Source organism: Aptenodytes patagonicus, chromosome 9, assembly GCF_965638725.1.
Source record: "Aptenodytes patagonicus chromosome 9, bAptPat1.pri.cur, whole genome shotgun sequence".
Taxonomy (NCBI): Eukaryota; Metazoa; Chordata; class Aves; order Sphenisciformes; family Spheniscidae; genus Aptenodytes; species Aptenodytes patagonicus.
Genome location: NC_134957.1, coordinates 189,583 through 208,165, shown reverse-complemented (window position 1 = coordinate 208,165; position 18,583 = coordinate 189,583). Strand labels below are relative to the sequence as shown.

At 42.6% G+C, this 18,583-nt stretch overlaps 1 protein-coding gene across 1 annotated transcript; it reads left to right on the top strand.

Annotated features, from left to right (window-relative positions):
- Positions 1-624: 624 nt before the first annotated feature.
- Positions 625-16,874, top strand: GCNA (germ cell nuclear acidic peptidase). The gene is made up of 11 exons (XM_076347603.1): positions 625-681; positions 855-1,114; positions 1,954-2,000; positions 3,251-3,302; positions 3,667-3,740; positions 5,212-5,652; positions 6,984-7,155; positions 8,245-8,389; positions 10,224-10,362; positions 13,420-13,624; positions 15,652-16,874. The coding sequence occupies exons 1-11, from the start codon at positions 625-627 to the stop codon at positions 15,902-15,904; spliced, it is 1,845 nt and encodes a 614-aa protein (XP_076203718.1). The 3' UTR covers positions 15,905-16,874.
- The last annotated feature ends 1,709 nt before the right edge of the window (positions 16,875-18,583 follow it).

The window sequence follows — 18,583 nt, the reverse complement described above, 5'->3', positions numbered from 1 at the left end:
CTAAACCCACCCAAACATTAAAGCTCTGGTATGTGTGCATGCTTAATTCGGAAGTATTTTGGGGCCTCACAGCAGCTTGTTTCTTCTGGCCTTCACGGTGCCATCATCTCAGGTCACACTCTGTAGTACCTTGAAGGTCATGGTCTATGTGTAAATTAATATTTTTGTTTTGAATAAGCAACAATAGCATTCCCCAACTCCTAAATACCTGTGTCGGGTCAGAGACTGCAATTTGAAATGAGTGTCAACCTTGCTAATAGTGCTAGGGGTGTTGCCAATGTGTAGCAGGTGCGTTTGTCTCCTGGTTGTGCTTAGCTTGAGACTCCAGTTTCTGCCAGGTGCTGCTGCTTGGTGTGCCAAGGTTACCTGGTCCCTGCTGGTGCTGGGTGTACCCTGCCTGATGAGCACCCCTTTTCTTGGTGGGGTGCTGTTGCTGCCTGCGTGCCCTGGGGAGGAAGCCTGGCTGTAGTTACTCTCGCACCCTGTCCTGTTAGCAACAGCTGTCTGGTAACACGAGGCGGGTTAACAACCCGTTTACGATCTATGTCTGTGTTTGCCGATGGCTGAATCCGCTGTTCAGCTGGAGCCGATGCCGACTCCCCCGTCGCCAAGAGCGGCGAACCCATGGCGGGCTCCGTGGGCTGTGTCTGCCCGCCACTCTACGCCTTGTGCGCAGGCGCGGTGCGGCGCGCATGCGGCCTGGCCCGGTGCCCCGGAAGCGCGGCGGCGTGGCGCGGGCGGTTTGAAGCAGGATGGAGCGGGCAATGGTGCGTCGGGGGTCGCCAGCCCCTTCTCCCCCCACATCATCCCGTCCTGGGGCCCGACGGGCCGCTCACGCTCTCTTCCGTTTGCAGCTCGAGGAGGCACGGGATGCGGCCCCGCCACGGCAGAAGCGCCCGCAGGCTCCGCGGGGCGGTGAGGGCCGCGGGGAGCGCCCCGCCGCCGCCACCCCCACACACGGTCAATGCTGGGGGCGGGCGGGGAGCGGGGCCGGGGGAGGTCCCGGCGGCGGGCCTTCAGACTCGTGCGACGGCGGCTCTTACTGCGGTTTGGCTTCAGGCGGACGCAGCCCAGGGAGAGTGGCCGCTGGGAGCCAGGGCCGACGGGGCGGCAGGTGAGGCGGCGCTTGGTGGGGCAGCAGCCCCGTCCTCGCGTCCTTCGTTATTGATCATATCTAAACGTAATTTTAGATTACGCCCTCAATTGTTTTATGATAATTGGTAGGTATTAACATGTTTCAGAACTACAGTCTTTAAGGTTTGGGTAACTTTAATGTAATTAAAAGAAGCTGTCTTTGTATTTTTAGGCAATTTCATGGTGTATTTTTCAAGTTGTTAACGTTTGGGTTTTGTCAGAAAATGAAATAAATGATTTGGTAAGAGTATTATGGCTTGCCTCTACATTTGCATGAGAATTGCAGTCCAAGTGGTAATGCATCCATTCTGCGTCTTAAAATAGCTTTATGAAAGCTACTGCAGTTTGCTAAATATTCATGGCAACCATATTAAAGTGCACTTTATGCAAAAGCAGCTTGTTTCTCATTGTTGCATGTTTTGAGGTTTCAGACTTAATACGACACTGCGTTCTTTATGTGGTCGTATATTGTGTAAGATGAGAAACAAGCTTTCTATCCCTTCTGACTTCTGATACCTAATTTGAACTTAAACCAATGCAGCGTCCTAAGCCTGTGTCTCCAAACGGTTCAATCTTTCAGATTTTGACAGCAATTGATTACTACTTGAATGTTGAATGTGTATATTGAAATTTGTAAGAACTATGTAAGTTCTAATATTTCTATTTTAAATTATTTAAAACAGTTTAACCTATTTGAGATGTTCAGCATTTTTTCAGAATATATTTGGTTCTCAGTATATATTTGGTATTTCAGACCAGCAGATCTACTTGCTGTTGACCTAATGTTTTCGATACTATTCTGCATTTCATTTTTTGCAGCCATGCCCTGTACTTCTCTTCCAGCAGTGATGATGAATTTGAAATGTGTGAGTAATAGCATGTTAGTTTGTTTTCTGAAAAGGACGTGTTTCTATCTAGTTATAGTGAAGCAGTTTTTACGCTGATTTTCTCTCATCGCTCCTGCTGCAATGTACATTTTCTCCTTGCAGTGCAGTGTTGGTAGCTGTATGCCACAGGGAGCATTCTTGAATCTCATGTCTCAACCTTGGATGCTTTTTGCCTTGCGTAATTTTTTTTCTTGTTGCCTCAGTTTTGTCTGTTCCCTGTCACTCACTTGCTTCCTTCTTAGTCTATGGAGCATCTTTGAATGAACATTTTCTCTAAGCAGTTACTGTTCCAAACACATGTCTAAACTACTCAGAATTCCCTCTTACGTGTCACAGCTTTTGCTGCATGAGTCTTAACCAATTGGAGGGATGTTTTTGGCTTTTCATATTGGCTCAAGGTCTTGGTAAGATGGAATTGAATACTGAATTTTACATGGTGTAAACTTTAGTATGCTTTCAGGGTAGCATTTGGGTGTAGCTCCACTGTTCTTCCTGGTACCAGAATCTACCAATCAGCTATAAAAACTTTATCAAGCAAACCTGTCTTCTGGTTTTGGGCTTATGGCATAGTGCAAAAGTTTATAATCCCATTGAAGTCATGCATGCAGCTTCAGATTGTGAGAACAAACACTCCTTAACTGCTATTTTGGCCCATTATGTTCTTCAAGCATGTGCAGTACCACTGCCTGAACCGTGTTTTCATGTTTAGCAGTCACCACAATATTCCTGGAGTAATTAAAACACATTTATTTCTGAGAAGTAGTGTTGAATTGCTGTTCTGCAGTGGGGTATTATTGTTACCATTTTGAACATTTTTTTGGAGTCACTTAGTGGAATAAGTGTATGGATACCTCTTTGCAGTAGGAAAACTACTGCCTGCAGTCATTGAAATGCTTGGAGAAAATATTGATAAACCCATTCAATTCCACCCCCAATAATCCAGATATATGAGGAGGCTATACTGGATACTGCAAGACATGTGACAGCACTTCTTATCTGGCTTTGTGCTGGGCAAGGATTGAATAATGAAGGAAATGCTAGACAGCTCCTGTCAGCTTTGAGGAATTGAAAGCTGGAATTATATGTAAAGGATTCTTATGTTTGTTTGGGGTTGGTTTTTTTTTTGGTAAGACTTTAGACTGAATTTTTACTAGTTACAAACTTTTCTCTTAAAAATGCATAACAAAAGAAGCAGAACTTTGTTCTTAATTAATGTTTTATTATTTCAGTTTTAGCTAGAATGAAAACTCCCAAATCTGTTTCTAAAAAGGCAGATGCAAGGTGGGTGCTGATTTTTCAATGTTTATATATGTTTTCTGTATCACATCTACTATTCAGAATACAGAAAAATGGTCAAAAGTTTTAGTGATTCATAGGTAGATATGTGTATAGGAGTGAATACAGACAGAAGAACTGTTATATGTTCAATCTTTATGTTCAGGTCAAATGTAAAATGGGATGTTTGGAGGTGTATGTGCTCTATTGCCAGTCCTATTAATGGGCGTAGCTGGTAACATTATCAGTTGCTCACAGCAAATGTTATATTGTGTGGATTTTTTGGGTTTGCTTTTTTAGTAAGGCAAACTTACTTTTCTATTTTCCTGCTTATGCCTACCTTTTTTCACATTATTTTCTTGTTTTACAGTTTGAAGGACTTAATCGATGACTTGGATGATTTCTTCTTGGACTTTAAAATGAGAAAGAGCACAACAAAGAATGGCAAGTAACTGTCCAACAGCAAATATGAAGCAGGAATTTTAATGGGTGGAAAGACAGCATTCATTGCTGAGCTAATAAATTTCTGAGAGAACTTGTTAAACATAAGATCGCTTTGTCTCTTCCTTGAGGGTAAGAGGAGAGGCTTTTCTGTTTCCTCTGGGGGTAAGAGGGAAGCATGGTCATACTGTTCTGACAAGTGTACATTTTGAAGCATTGCTGTAGGTCTGCAGATACTGTGGACTATGCTAGTATTTGGGTCTGTGAAAAGAGTAGCAACTCATGGTTGATTAGACTGAGCTGCAAATATGGGATGATCACTGTGGAGAGAGGACTTGGGATATGCAAAACAGCATTCCTATGGCTGTACCAGCTCATTCTGTGGCCAAAAGACACTGAGTAAAGAAAGAAGGTAACTTATTAAGCTAGATGCCTTTAACTTGATATAGGTGTTGACAGTCAGGCCAGTCTTGCCTATGGGTGTTGCAGAGCCACAGACAGTCTTTAATTTGGAGCTTCTTTAGGCAAGGTCCCATGTGTAATCCTGTTAACACTGGCTACAAGATGCTCTGGCAAACTATGACTTGAGGTGTGTCGGTGCTTGTCTGAGCAGGATCCCTGTTTTCCCCCAAGGGATGGAAAGTGCCTTGGTTTACTAACATTCAGAGCCTGACTACAGCTGTCTGATGCGCTTCTCATTGATAACAAGCAAACTGTACAGGGCTCTGGAATTCTTGACAGCCACTAGGCCAGCGATCAGGTGATAGAATTCTAGTAGATGAGGGATGATAACAGGGTTCTCATGTAAACCTGGAATTTTCTGGGTCATAAATCAAGAAGGGCAGGATCTTTTGCAGCTGGTGTGAATGTCAACCCTGAAACATGTATGCCAGCTGCAGACTGTGAAAAGCTAATGGAATGGTTTTTGGAGGGGAAACAGGGGAAGCAAAGTGGACCAGAAGCATCATTTAAAAAAATGTCACCAATAGATCTGACACGATGCCTTGATCTTGATAGGTCAAATCTGAGATGTCAGAAGCCTTGTTTGTTGGCAAGTGTGCACTCTGTGCTGTAGGCTATGGTCCGATCCACTAAGGCTGAGCATTTTTTAAGTCACCCTTCACTTGGTGGTTTTATAAAACTTTAATATGAAATGTTCAGCCTTACTCTTACATGCATGTAGCTTTTGTTACTGGGAATGAAGATTATGCCAGCACTAGCTGCCTACTCAGGATTGTTAGGCCTGATGACTGATACCTGGGGTTTAAGCTACTTTTTTTTTTTTTAATACATCTTTCAGTGACTTTCCATTTAGTATGATGGTAAATAAGCAGGGTGTAATAAAGAAAAAGCAAAGATATCTTTCTGTTCTTTGTGTTTTCCTATCTTTCAAGGGATTTTTTTTGTGTTAAGACAAAGGCAGGTCTCCTAAATAAAATTACCAAAACTTTAAGCTGTTTCTTTTGAATTGCAGCACAGAAGGATCTTCAGACCTCTAAGAAGTTGATGACTTCTGGAAAGAAAAGCACTTGCTGCCAAGAATTGCAGTATCCAGAGGCTTCAAGTGACACTGAAGATTCTGTCTTTGTAGAAAGTTCGTGGCATGACTACCAAAAAGGGGGAGTGAAAGACTTGAAAGAGAGTCAGAGGTGCATAAAACTCCCACCTCCACAAAATCTGAAAGAGTCAATTTCCAGAGGCAGTCCAGATTTGCTTGTTAGAAGGAAGGAAGGAAGCTGTGAAAAGAGTACAGAAGATAAAGTGCCAACTGCGGCGCTACGACAAAGTACAGAGGTAGAATCAGATAGCTCAGATGATGAATTTAAATCGTTAATAGAACGGATAAGGAAACGAAGTATACCCCGAAAACCAATCTTAAGCACAAGTAAAACTGTCTACCAGCCAAGCACAATGGGTAAGCAATTGTTCTTAGCTAACTTGCAAGCTATCTATTGACAGCAATGGTAGTGCTAATTGCCTAATACTTTTCGTTTGTGTGGCATATGCTTTAGAAGTGCAACCCAGCATCTTGCAATTGAATTTGATGCAATCAGAAGTTATTCCTCTGAGCATCCTGAAAAGTGATTTTACTAGTCTTGTGGTATCAAGATTTAAGTTTTTCACTATTGCTTGTTTTTATAATTCCTATAATTGTAGGCATTTTTAGTTTTTAAAATTGTTCTGAAAACAAATCTAACTGGTGGTTTTGAATGATGTTAACTAACTTTTTTATGTATGATAGCAGTTAATGTGAAGCTGTCATTTTGGTAAGACTGAAATTTTGAGCAGTTTAGATGCTGTTAATTTAGTATTTGGATTTATAATTGACTTTATTTAAAATACAGTTTATAATGAGAATTTCCTAAATTAGTAGCTTCTCTCCTTTGACTAACTGAAGTTAGTTGCAAGGGGAAAAGGGCTATTGCTGAGTAAGAGCAGGTGAAAACAAATCTCTTTCTAGAAGAGTGCGTTCCTCACTAACAAGGACTAGTTCAGGGCAAGGAGACCTATGGAAGAGGATGGCTGACAGCATAGAAATATGCCCTGGGAAAGAGCAAATTTTTTTTGTTTAATTGGAATATTCCAATGTGGTCTAGAAAACATATTATTCTAGAAGTGAGCTGGCAGCTGCATTGGCTTCTCTGTATATGGTTGAATAGTGAAAGGAGACAAGTGGCCCAAATAGGGAAACAGTTATAGAAAAGCCAGCAGAGAGAACATCTACTGAAACCGCAAACCTTGAAGCGGTCCTTGATTTCTGGTGTGAGGGTCAGTCATTTTAGCAATCTGTCCAGATGTGGGCTGCGGAAATAGGCAGCTATCTGATCAGAACTTGCCTGTGAAACAAACAACGTGAAGGTTAGAATGATTTTTTTTTTTTTTTTTTTTTTTTGTTCAAATGGTGTCTCTCTGCGTTACTGCTCTCAATGTGCTGGTGATGTATTTTGAATTGGTGAAATGCCTGAATGAGGTCACAAATGCTTTTCCCTTCACTTCCTCCTAGCTGAATGTTTGAAAGTTTGGAGTATGCTACTCCTTCATTGAATGGAATTTTTGCAGTATATAACAGCAAATTACCTTTCCATCAGTTGTAAAAGCCTTTGCATTCAAGTATGCACAGGAAGAGTGTGTATGCTGAGGTGGAATATTTGGCTTTTTTCACCGTTGTCTGTTACCTGGTTGCTGACATCTGTGCTCCCGATTGTTTGACAGTGTGTAATCCTGTGACTCTTTCTGTTGAACTAGAAAACATCAAGCCACCCTGTGAAGATGCCCAGCCCTTGAAAGGGGAGGGAGTCAAGACACCAAGGCCAAACTCCATTTCACTTCAAGAAACACCTTCCAGGATAATGGCTTCTGCTAGAATTCATAGGAATGAATTGGTCAGTTGCTCACAATCAGCAAAGACAGAGAAAAGGTAAGTGTTTCTCCATCTTTACTGTGTTCTAGGACCATTATAGATGGACAAAGAGATGCTAAGCATTTTGGCTAGGATGACGTTCTGATTTTTCTGGTACCTAGAAACTTCTGCTACCAATTCAGCAGTTGTTAATGGTTAAGTAGCTGGAAAACAGAGCTTTCAGTCTCAGGTATACCAGGGAGAATGTAAGCTAATCTCCGCTTAAAGGAATTGATGACAAATAAATCTGACAAATGTCAAATCTTCTTTGTAAATGTTAGCTTTCTTGCTGTTCCTTGTCTTGGCACAGCATACTTCTAACGTGCGCTGGCCCTACAGATTCTATCTATCCAGATGCCTGCCTCTGAAAATATATCAAAACTGATTCTATTAGTAATTCATGCCTTTTAACAAGCTTGTCTTGATATTTTTGACCTGTATCGTTATAACTTGCGAAATTCATGTTTCTTTTTCTATAAGTGGATGCAGCTTAAGCTTTTCAGAAGAATGTCTTTTTCATTTCTAATAGCTGCCTTTATTCTGCCTTTTAGGCATGTGATATTTTCTTTAGTCATTTTGTAATTGTGTATACAAAACCTTTAAATGATGTCATCAAAGCTGATGCTTTGTCAGAGTGCTGCAGTATTGGAGTTAGTCATCCTAGTGGAATATCTGCTTCCTCTGAATGAATTCCTGAGGATTCCCAGAACATCTTTGGCTATGTTTCTGAAAATATACCTTTATTATGGGTAATCAGGGCTGTTCATATATTGATCAAGTTTTGGTATAACTGTGGCTCGCTGTGTCACAAAGATCTGAGCTACCCTCTTCTCCTACTTAGGAGTCCTCATAATCTAGTTTTGTGAATTAATGAACTAACTGCAGAACTACTGCAACAGCTCTGCACCTTCATGCTCCTGACGGGGGAAGAAGACAGTTAAGCGTGTGCACCCCACTGGCCTTGTGAGGGCAAGATAGTGAAAAGAGTCAGGAGAGGTTTATGCCAGTGGCAGCATGCCAGAGATCTTTATTGGCTATAAAGTGGCCATTATTTTTCAATGTGATATCTCAGTACTTCAGTAAACTGCTTAATGGATTTTCTTGCAGGCTCAGGGTGTGCTCGGTGCCTGGCTGTTTCTTGCAAGATCTCTCAAATCCAGCTTCCCACTATGTGAAGTATTTCAAGAAAAATAAAGAGGAGTTGGCACAGAAGCTCTACTGTCTGTATAATAATACCATCTTTGAGCAGAAGGTTGGCTTCAAAACAAAAACTACAATTCTAAAATGCTGGTTAATATGTTGCTCCTCCCTTTTTCATGTGATTGTTCTTTATCCTCTTCAGTCAGCAGAAGTTAAGCTTTATAGCAATGGTTTACGTTTGAATTAGTTCAAGCAATTTCTTTGGAAGGGGTTTATCACCACTGTGATGCAGCGGTTTTCAGCTTGGCTTGCTTTCCCAGCTGTAATGGTGTACCATCCTTAAGCGTGTCCAAGAGTCCTTAATGAGAGAAACTGCTACATGAGGGGCCTTGGATCAGTTTCATCTTTGAAGAGGTGACTGATATTTATCTTCATGTATTTTCTAGTACCTGCATGGTCATCAACTCGGCAGCCCACGAATGTTTCTCTTGCTGCCTCTGTGGTAGTAGATGCCAGCAAAGGCAGCTATGGCTTTCTGCTGCTGAAAGAAGCTCAAGGTTGCCTACCACCATTGCTCATTTAGCTTTTACTGAAGTAACATGTACTAGTGAACTCTGCAGCATTACCACAGCCTAATAGCTAGTTGTAGCACAACTTTCTTGCCTGCAGCTGACAAAATGCAAGCGGTGGGAGCGTACACTGGGGAGTAGGGAGCTGATGGATAAAAGCACTTCCCTTTGTTGTTGGGGCCTGTTGCCTCATGCTTAGTCATGCTACATGCAATCTTCATTCTTATTGCACGTTCATGTCTGCCATTCTGGAACAGATTAAAAAGCTGCTTATCCTTTGAATAACAGTTTTGAGTGAACCTAAAGCTATAAGTTGTGTTTCAAATTGAAGATTCGATTTCAGAGAACCGCTGTCTTGACCTTTACATCTTCTGGGATACTGGAGACCCTCCTCTGGTGAGAAACATCCTTGAAAGGAAGGACACTGCCCTTTAATTCCAATTGAATTTCCTTCAAGAAGGAAAATGTTTGTGTGTAGCTGAGAAAATATTGTTGAGCTGACCAAGGACAGGCTGAGGTCATGATTTCACATAAAGCTGAGCTGAACAGGCTCACTATTGCTGAAAGCAAAATATCTTGCTCCTCAGTGCTTCAGCCCTGTACCTGTGCTGGCACTTACTACTGTTGGACCATTTACTTAAGCTCATTAATTAACTTAGATGACAGAAAACTGTTAGTGAAAGAACAGAGCTAACCAAGATAGATAGGATGGGGGCTTATAAAATCAGGAGCAGCATAGAGGATAAGCAAGGGGTGATTATTGACCCTCTCACAGTGTGAAGGCTCATCAGCTTAAAATGGCAAGTTGCAGGTTCAGAACAACCAAAGCAGATGGTACTTGACCTGTAAATTATTAAGCTGTAGAACTTCTGATCATAGACTATTGTGGATGCTAACAATGCATATGTATTCTTAAACATATGCGCACACACACTCTCCCCAAAACACCAGAAAACAACTTTAAGGGCTATTTAATGCAAAGGAATCACCTGTGGCTCAGTGAGGTGTTGTCTTGCAAATGACTAGCAGTTGGGAAGAGTACTTTTTTTGAAGAGGAAATTCTGTTTTATGCCTGACCTGTCCTTGCATTTCCTCTTAAGCAGCATGTTACCCACTGTTAGAGGCAGAAGAGAGGAACTAAGGGACTTTTTGTCTCATCCTGCATTGTGAAACTCCCAGTGTTGGTTACAGAAAAACTGATGATGGGAATAAGAAGCCATGGAGGGTGGGTTTGCATCTTAAGTGACAACAGTGTTAAGGGCACTAACACAGATATCCTCTAGTGGCTTTGCAGTAAATATAAGGGGAAGCCAGAGGGCCAGAAGAAGATAAGAGAGGTAGGAGAGGGCAGACTATATGTACTGTTTTGTTTTTCAGTTACCAGAAAAAATGGTAATAATCTGGAATAACAAAATGAGAAAAACAGCAGGATATTGTATAACTGGGCAGACAGAAGGTCCTGAAGCAAAGCGTTATGCTCGCATAGAACTTTCTGAGAAAGTCTGTGACTCTGCAGGTACGTAAAAGAAAAGATACGTTGATTCTTCTTTGAGAAAGCGAGTTCTACTTTGAGAAAGCGAGTTCTAGAGATAAAAACATGAATCAGAGGCCTAACAGATCTGGAACTGGACCCTGCTTTGAAATTTCAGATTACCTTGAATAAATAAATCCATTAATGTTAGTACTCATCCTCACAACCCCTCTAAGAGGCTGGACAAATTTACAAAATGTAAGAACAGAAATGTATTCATGCTAACTGCAGTATTTTGTTTACGTTTCTTACTGATTTGAAGACCTATAGGTTACTCTAATTCTATATGTACTATAATGGCAATCTGAAATCTGATTTCTTCTATCATAGCTAGCCACCTTGTTGGTGGTATTTAAAGCTGGAATAAAGACAGGTCAGTGCTAAATTAAGTTTTATTATGTGGTGGGTACTGTAACTGTTATTTCTCCCTCATCCCCTCCCAATTTGGGGAAATGAATGTTGCAGTTACTGTAAGAGAACCAGTTTTGTAATTAATGGAATATTTTGAAGTGAGCTTAATAAATTCGATTTGAGAGAAACAACAGAGTACCCTGGGAATCTGCCTTTGAGGGCTTAGGAGTCCACAAGTGCTGGTCAGTTTTTAAGAAGCACCTTTTAGAAGCACAGGAGCAGGCAATCCCAGTGTGTCGTGAGTCAAGCAAGCGGGGCAGAAGACCAGCTTGGCTGAACAGGGAACTCCTCGTGGAGCTCAAGAGGAAAAAGAAATTGGATGATCTCTGGAAGTGAGGTCAGGCTTTGCAGGAAGATTACAGAGCTGTGCTTCATATATGCAGGGAGGAGACACGAAAGGCCAAAGCTCAGTTAGTGTTGAACCTGGCTAGTGTTGTGTCAGATAACAAGAAGGGCTTTTTTAAGTACGTTAATAGCAGGAGGAGGTCTAAAGAAAACATTGGACCGATACTTGTTGAAGATGGTCATCTGACTAACAGGGATGAAGAAAAAGCGGAGGTATTCAATGCTTTTTTTGCCTCAGTCTTTAATAAAACGGACAGACCTTGGGCTGCCCGGTCCCCTGAGTCGGAGGACCACGGGTATGGGAACAGTGACTTTCCATTTGTGGACACTGAAATTGTCAGGGACCAGCTGTATCAGCTGGATGTTCACAAGTCCATGGGGCCTGGTGGGATTCATCCCAGAGTACTGAAGGAGCTAGCGGATGTTATGGCAGGACCCCTCTCGATCATCTCCCAAAGGTCTTGGGAGTCTAGGGAGGTCCCTGCTGACTGGAAGCTAGCCAATGTTATTCCAATTTGCAAGAAGGGCGTGAGGGAAGACCCAGGAAACTACAGACCTGTTAGTTTAACCTCACTTCCTGGAAAAATTATGGAGAAGGTCATACTGGGTACTACTGAAAGGCATTTAAAGAATAATGCAATCATCAGGCACAGTCAACATGGATTCACAAAGGGAAAGTCCCGTTTAACTAATTTGATATCCTTCTATGATAAGGTCACCCACCTAGTGGATGAAGGGAAGGCGGTGGATGTAGTTTTTCTGGAGGCTTTTGGTACCGTCCCTCACAGCATCCTTCTGGACAAGTTGTCCAGCTGTGGGACGAGCAGGTTCATGGTGCGCTGGGTGAAGAACTGGCTGAAGGGCAGAGCTCAAAGGGTTGTAGTGAATGGGGCTACATCTGGCTGGTGACCGGTCACGAGCAGTGTTCCTCAGGGTTCAATTCTAGGGCCAGTCCTGTTCAACATATTTATCAACGATCTGGATGCAGGAGTTGAATGCACCATTAGCAAGTTTGCTGATGATACCAAACTGGGAGGTGCTGTTGACTCTCTTGAGGGACAAGATGCCTTGTAGAGGGATCTAGATAGATTGGAGCATTGGGCAATGCTTAATGCGATGAAATTTAACAAGTCCAAGTGCCAGATTCTGCACCTGGGATGGAGTAATGCCAGGCACGAGTATAAATTGGGAGAGGAGTGGCTGGAGAGCAGCCCTGCAGAAAGGGATCTGGGGGTGCTGGTCGGCAGCAGGCTCAATATGAGTCAGCAGTGTGCCCTGGCAGCCAAGAGGGCAAACCGCATCCTGGGGGGCATCAAACACAGCATAACCAGCTGGTCAAAAGAGGTGATTATCCCGCTGTACTCAGCATTGGTGCGGCCTCACCTTGAGTACTGTGTGCAGTTCTGGGCCCCGCAATTTAAGAAGGAAGTGAAGGTACTCGAATGCGTCCAGAGGAGGGCAACAAAGCTGGTGAAAGGGCTGGAAGGAATGTCCTAGGAGGAGCGGCTAAGGACTTTGGGCTTGTCTAGTTTGGAGAAAAAGGAGGCTGAGGGTTGGTTGACCTCATTGCTCTCCACAGCTTCCTGAGGTGGGGAAGAGGAGAGGGAGGTGCTGATCTCTTCTCCCTGGTATCCAGTGATAGGACGTGTGGGAATGGTTCAAAGCTGCATCAGGGGAGGTTTAGACTGGGCATTAGGAAGCATTTCTTTACCGAGAGGGTGGTCAAACACTGAAACAGGCTTCCTAGAGAGGTGGTTGATGCCCCAAGCCTGTCAGTGTTTAAGAGGCGTTTGGACAATGCCCTTAAGAGCATGCTTTAACTTTTGGTCAGGCAGTTGGACTAGATGATCATTGTAGGTCCCTTCCAACTGAAATATTCTATTCTAATTGTGGAGAAAATTCAGTGCTCTGCTGTAGTTGTTTCTGGATTAAAAATATCAATGTTACAAAAGCAATCAATGAATCTTGGTCTAAATAAAGGTGTTTCAGGTCTCATAAAAAAACCCCAAACAAACCCAAGCAACAAAACAAAAACAAACAAAAAACCCTCCAAACAGATTAGGATGCAGAATTAGGGCTAATCATAAAACTGGAAATGCACTGAGTAAAACCTTGTTTTAGGGCATTTTGTCTTATCAAAACTTTGGTAATTCCAACTTCCAAAGTAACTCTTGCATCTTAATAGAGAATGAGTGTCAAAGGTCTGAAGCAGTGATCAAGGATGAAAGTCTATACTTCCCCATACCTGAGACTGATCTTAATGTCTTTTGTTTGCCTTACCCCAAGATCGTCTTCGAGACACGCTAATTCATGAGGCTTGTCATGCAGCCACCTGGCTGATCAATGGTGTTCGCGATGGACATGGGCAATTCTGGAGATTCTATGCCAATAAATCAGCTGTGATTCATCCGGAACTGCCAATAGTAACACGATGCCACAGCTATGAGATTAATTACAAATTCATCTATGAGTGTGTTCTGTGCAAAGCTACGTGAGTAATGTTTTGATCTTGCATATGAATATGTATTAACTTCGTCTCTAACTTGGCAGTCTCCTGTGTCTAGAAATCATGGGTCTCTTAAACTGTGAAGCAATTGGGATACTCTGAGTTGTCACTTCGCATTTCCTGAGCCCACATCAACCTCACTACATGATTTCACATGTTTGTTTCCAGGTAGTTTCAGTTCCAGTTCAGAGGTCAGGACAGGCAGAAGTGTCTTCTGAGTACCATTGGCGATGATGGAAGGTCTTTAGGAAGCAGTAAGAGATCATAATATGTGCCTCAGCTTTGAAGGACGTGGCAGGGAAAGGTCACACCCCATGTGGCTGCTCTCACTTTTCAAACATTGCTCAAATGATGTAAATTTGGATTCACCTTCTACTGTAGTTAATATTGAGTGAACTTGTGAACATTTTTGACCACTTATCTCTGATTTCATGATCAACACTGATCCTATTATAGGTTGTTTGGCAGGGCGTGGTATTTCCAGTCTTAGTTAAAGTACTACATCAGGAGTAATACTTGTGGGCCTACGCTGATGGAGCAATGACTGGATCTGGTATATCCCTGTAGAATGCATGTAAGCAAAGTACTACCACGTGTTGCACAAGTAAGGCGTTCCAAGTTCTTTTGAAATCTATCCACATTTTACAAGGTAACATCTTTGAATGTGCCATGACAACAATCTAGGTTTGATCTAAGGAAAAACGGTCCACAAGGGAACGCTAGACTTGGCATGGTGGACTGAGTTACTTTTTTATATGCTCATCCTCATAAAGATAGTGAGGACGATCTGATGCTGAAAGAAGTTAGTAGTAACTGGAATTCAAAAGCGGCACAAGTCCCCATAAAAACTGGGCACAAAATGTGTGACAGTAATTAGATATTAGAACAAAGTATCAGAGGAAGCTTTCTGGGTTTTGTATCTTGATGACTTTGAATTAAGGCTAAATATTTTGACTAATCTTGTATCTTTGTTATGGTAGTGCTAAATAAAATGTAGAGACCAACAACATGATGATTTGTATTGGTTTAAAACTCTAAAAGCTATAGTCAGTTTTCTAGTTGATCTTCTACCTCATTGACTCTTTCAAGCTTGTGTATATATTAAAGGAAGAATAGATGTCTGCAGCCACACAGATGTGAGCAGCACTGTGATGTGAAGGATTGAAGCTAGGACGCAGATCTACTGATAGATAGCAACACTGGTCATCAGACTTCTGTCTTGCTTACTGCATTTGTGAAATGAGAACTGTATATGTTGCTGGGATCAAGCAGAAGAAATAGTTGCTATAGTGATTTCACAGGTTTCTTACCTTTCATGGGTATGGAAGGTGTTGCCTTTTCTGGAAGATCTGTAGCTGACCACAGGCTTCTGTATGTAATGCCTTCAGTCTCAGTGGGAGAGCATGAAGCTTTGTGAATTCAGTTCTGCATAGCCCAGGAAAGTGGCTGACAATGGTGTGATTTTTTTAAAAAATATTATTATTCCCCTCCTCCTAACTTTAGGGGCTAAATGCATGCTTAGAAAGCATGCATGGGATATTTTTTCCTCAGGATCATATGTGCTACTTCCAGAAGCACTGGAAGGAAACAGTATTTCACATATGAAAGAATCTTCCTGAAGTATTTAATATGACTATGCAATGCATTAGTTGCTCAGATGCAACAGAGCATTGAGAAGATGGTGATGGCTTTGAGGAGAAATTCCAAGGGATAGTTGATACATGGGTTGTAGAGGTGTTTCAAAATGTTGTAGCACTTCATACTACTAGGCTGAGAGTAAAAGAGACAGAGGAAGGAACCAAGCTGAAAAGGCAATGGAAAAAGTTCTAGGGTAGAGAAATGTGTAATACAGATTGATTGTTCCACTGTGTGAAGTATGTAGTCTCTTTCCTGTTCTAAAATGCTAGCTTAGAAATCTGACCTAAGTAGCCTGGCAGAAGAGAAAGGAGCCCTTTCCCACAAGTACTGTCTACTGCAAGTGTGAAATCAAAGTACTTATTTTTCCATTTCAGGATTGGACGTCATTCCAAGTCTCTGGACACAGAGCGCTTTGTGTGTGCATTCTGCGGGGGGCAGCTGGTCCTGAGTCAGCCCACTCGGAAGGATGGCACTCCTGCTAGGACACATCTAATGCCCTTTGCAAAGTACGTGAAAGAAAACTATGGACTTACTAAAAGAGAGCAGCATGGGCTGAGTCATGCAGAAGTCATGCGGAAACTCAGTGCTGATTTTGCTTTAAAAACTAGGCTTCAAGATTCCTTGTAATATCTTAGTACATTTCCTTTCCTGATGCCACTTAAATTTTGTATGTAGTAGTAAATGAGTCTAACATGAGTCTAAGAATGTGTTTCAGAGGATTCCAGATAATTCTAATATTTTAGCATTAAATACTTCTAATAAAGAAGGCCTTTTCTAGAATGGGCAAGAGTGAGCAAGAAGTAGTGATGGTAGAAAGTCCATGGTGATGCACAAGTCAGGGTATCCTTCTTAGACTTCAGATAAACACCACCTGTGCCTGGGAGGATGCAGTTCTAGGCCCTTTGTGGGACTGATTCACTATGTTTGGCTAGAATTTTCTGAATGGTATTTACGCGTAGTGTTTTCATAGCATGTCTTCAGTGACTCCAGTGTGCAGTGGATTTACTCTTTCATCTGGGTAGCTGATATGCTATAGACTCTGTATATGTGCTGAAGAACTGCTTGGTGTACATCTGTCTGGGATTGCCAGATGCAAGAAAAATCCAGGCCCACGAACCAAAGTCCTCTGATTCTGTCTGGATGACTTCCAGGCAGGAAAAGGGGCAGACCTGAGGAAGGGTTCAACATGAGTTCAGACATTCTCCCAAGGAGAGTTTCTTGAGTGATCCTTGGCTGTTTTTGTTAAGAGTAAGTGGTAGGTAGATGATGTCTCAAATCTGTTAGAGAAAGCGTGAGTTTCTGCAAAGCCCTCTGGCCTTAGTGAGATCAAAGCTCTTTCTGATTAAATTTTGATTGCAGTTGTGCCTCTATCACTGAGATTTCATAGACACTAAAATAGATGCAAAAGGTCGGGATGGGGAAAGCAAATTCAAACACTTCCCACCATAGAATGAGAAGGTCTAGTCAGATGACTTAAGTCTTTCATGTAGAACATGACTGAATGTGTCTGTTATAGTGTTTGTGTCTGCTGTGAACAAATTGCTCAGGGGATAGTAATTTTGAATAATCAATAAATGCCAATTTTATACCAAGTGTGGCAATGAACCAGGCTTCTTTGTTTCAGTTTAACCGTGGCTGTGTAGGTATAGTACGTGAAAGCTTCTGATTTCTCCTAGCTAGTTTTGAGTTTCACGTGCAGCAGGTCACCCTGCTTGCTGTCGAGAATACCTCTCCCTGGTTCTCACCTCCAGCCCTGCCTTTATTAATCCTGTTACTCTCCAACTGAAGAAGAAGTATTAGCAGCATATGAAGGCATTTGAGCTGCTTCAGAAACAGTTGGTACTGAAGCACAGCTCCTCTTAGCACCTCGATTGCCTGTGCTGAGCTGGATGTTCAAAGGTCATGCAACTGATGCTACGTTAAGTGGGTTGTACTGATAACGCAATGGGCTCGAATGGGAAACCCTGACCACCCAGGAATCTTGGAAGTGATCATGGACTGGCCAGAGGGCTGAAGCTTTGGAGTGTTACCAGAGGAGGCAACTCACACTGAAGAGGCCCCACTGTATAGTAAATTACCAGCAAATGAAAAGCAGTAAGTCCTGTCGTACTGTGGGAAGACATTGGAGGTGGAAGTCTGCTGTGTGGGGTCCTACACAACAAGTCACTGAAACTGCTGAAGGAAAAGGTGAATCAAGTCAGTTTGCAGAAGTGAAAGCCATCCAGCTGGCTTTAGATATTGCTGAATGAGAAAAATCTCTATACTGACTCATGGCTGGTGGCAAATGCCCTGTGGGGGTGGTTACAGCAATGGAAGCCAAAGTAAGTCTAACTGGAAATGAGTGGCAAAAGCACCCCATTGTGACTGGCCCAGAGGCTCTGTGCATCCTTGGCATAGACTACCTCAGGAGAGGGTATTTCAAGGACCCAAAAGGGTACCGGTGGGCTTTTGGTATAGCTGCCTTGGAGACGGAAGAAATTAAACAGCTGTCTACCTTGTCCGGTCTCTCAGAGGACCCTTCTGTGGTGGCATTGCTGAAGGTCCAAAACCAACAGGTGCCAATTGCTACCACAACGGTGCACTGGCGGCAATATTGCACCGAGATTCCCTGATTCCCATTCATAAGCTGATTTGTTGACTGGCGAGCCAAGGAGTGATCAGCAAGACTCACTCATCCTTTAACAGTCCCATATGGCCAGTGCGAAAGTCTAATGGAGAGTGGAGACTAACAGTAGACTATCGTGGCCTGAACAAAGTCATGCTGCCGCTGAGTGCTGCAGTGCCACACATGCTAGAATTTCAATACGAACTGGAGTCAAAGGTAGCCAAGTGGTATGCCACAATTGATATCGCTAATGCGTTTTTCTCAATCCCTTTGGCAGCAAAGTGCAGGCCACCGTTTGCTTTCACTTGGAGGGGCGTCCAGTACACCTGGAACTGACTGCCCCAGGGGTGGAAACACAGCCCCACCATTTGCCATGGACTGATCCTGACTGCACTGGAACAGGGTGACACTCCAGATCACCTGCAATACATTGATGACATCATTGTGTGGGGCAACACAGCAGGAGAAGTTTTTGAAAAAGGGAAGAAAATAGTCCAAATCCTTCTGAAAGCTGGTTTTGCCCTAAAACAAAGTGTAAGGTCAAGGGACCTGCACAGAAGATCCAGTTTTTAGGAATAAAATGGCAAGATGGACATTGTCAAATCCCAATGGATGTGATCAACAAAATAATAGCCATGTCTCCACCAACTAGTAAAAAGGAAACACAAGCTTTCTTAGGTGTGGGTTTTTGGAGAATACAT

Coding starts and splice junctions, on each gene's coding strand:
- GCNA (XM_076347603.1), top strand. CDS start 625: ATGGCGGGCTCCGTGGGCTGTGTCTGCCCGCCACTCTACGCCTTGTGC. Junction 3,741..5,211: donor AAAGAGCACAACAAAGAATG/GCAAGTAACTGT, acceptor TTTGAATTGCAG/CACAGAAGGATCTTCAGACC. Junction 5,653..6,983: donor CTACCAGCCAAGCACAATGG/GTAAGCAATTGT, acceptor CTGTTGAACTAG/AAAACATCAAGCCACCCTGT.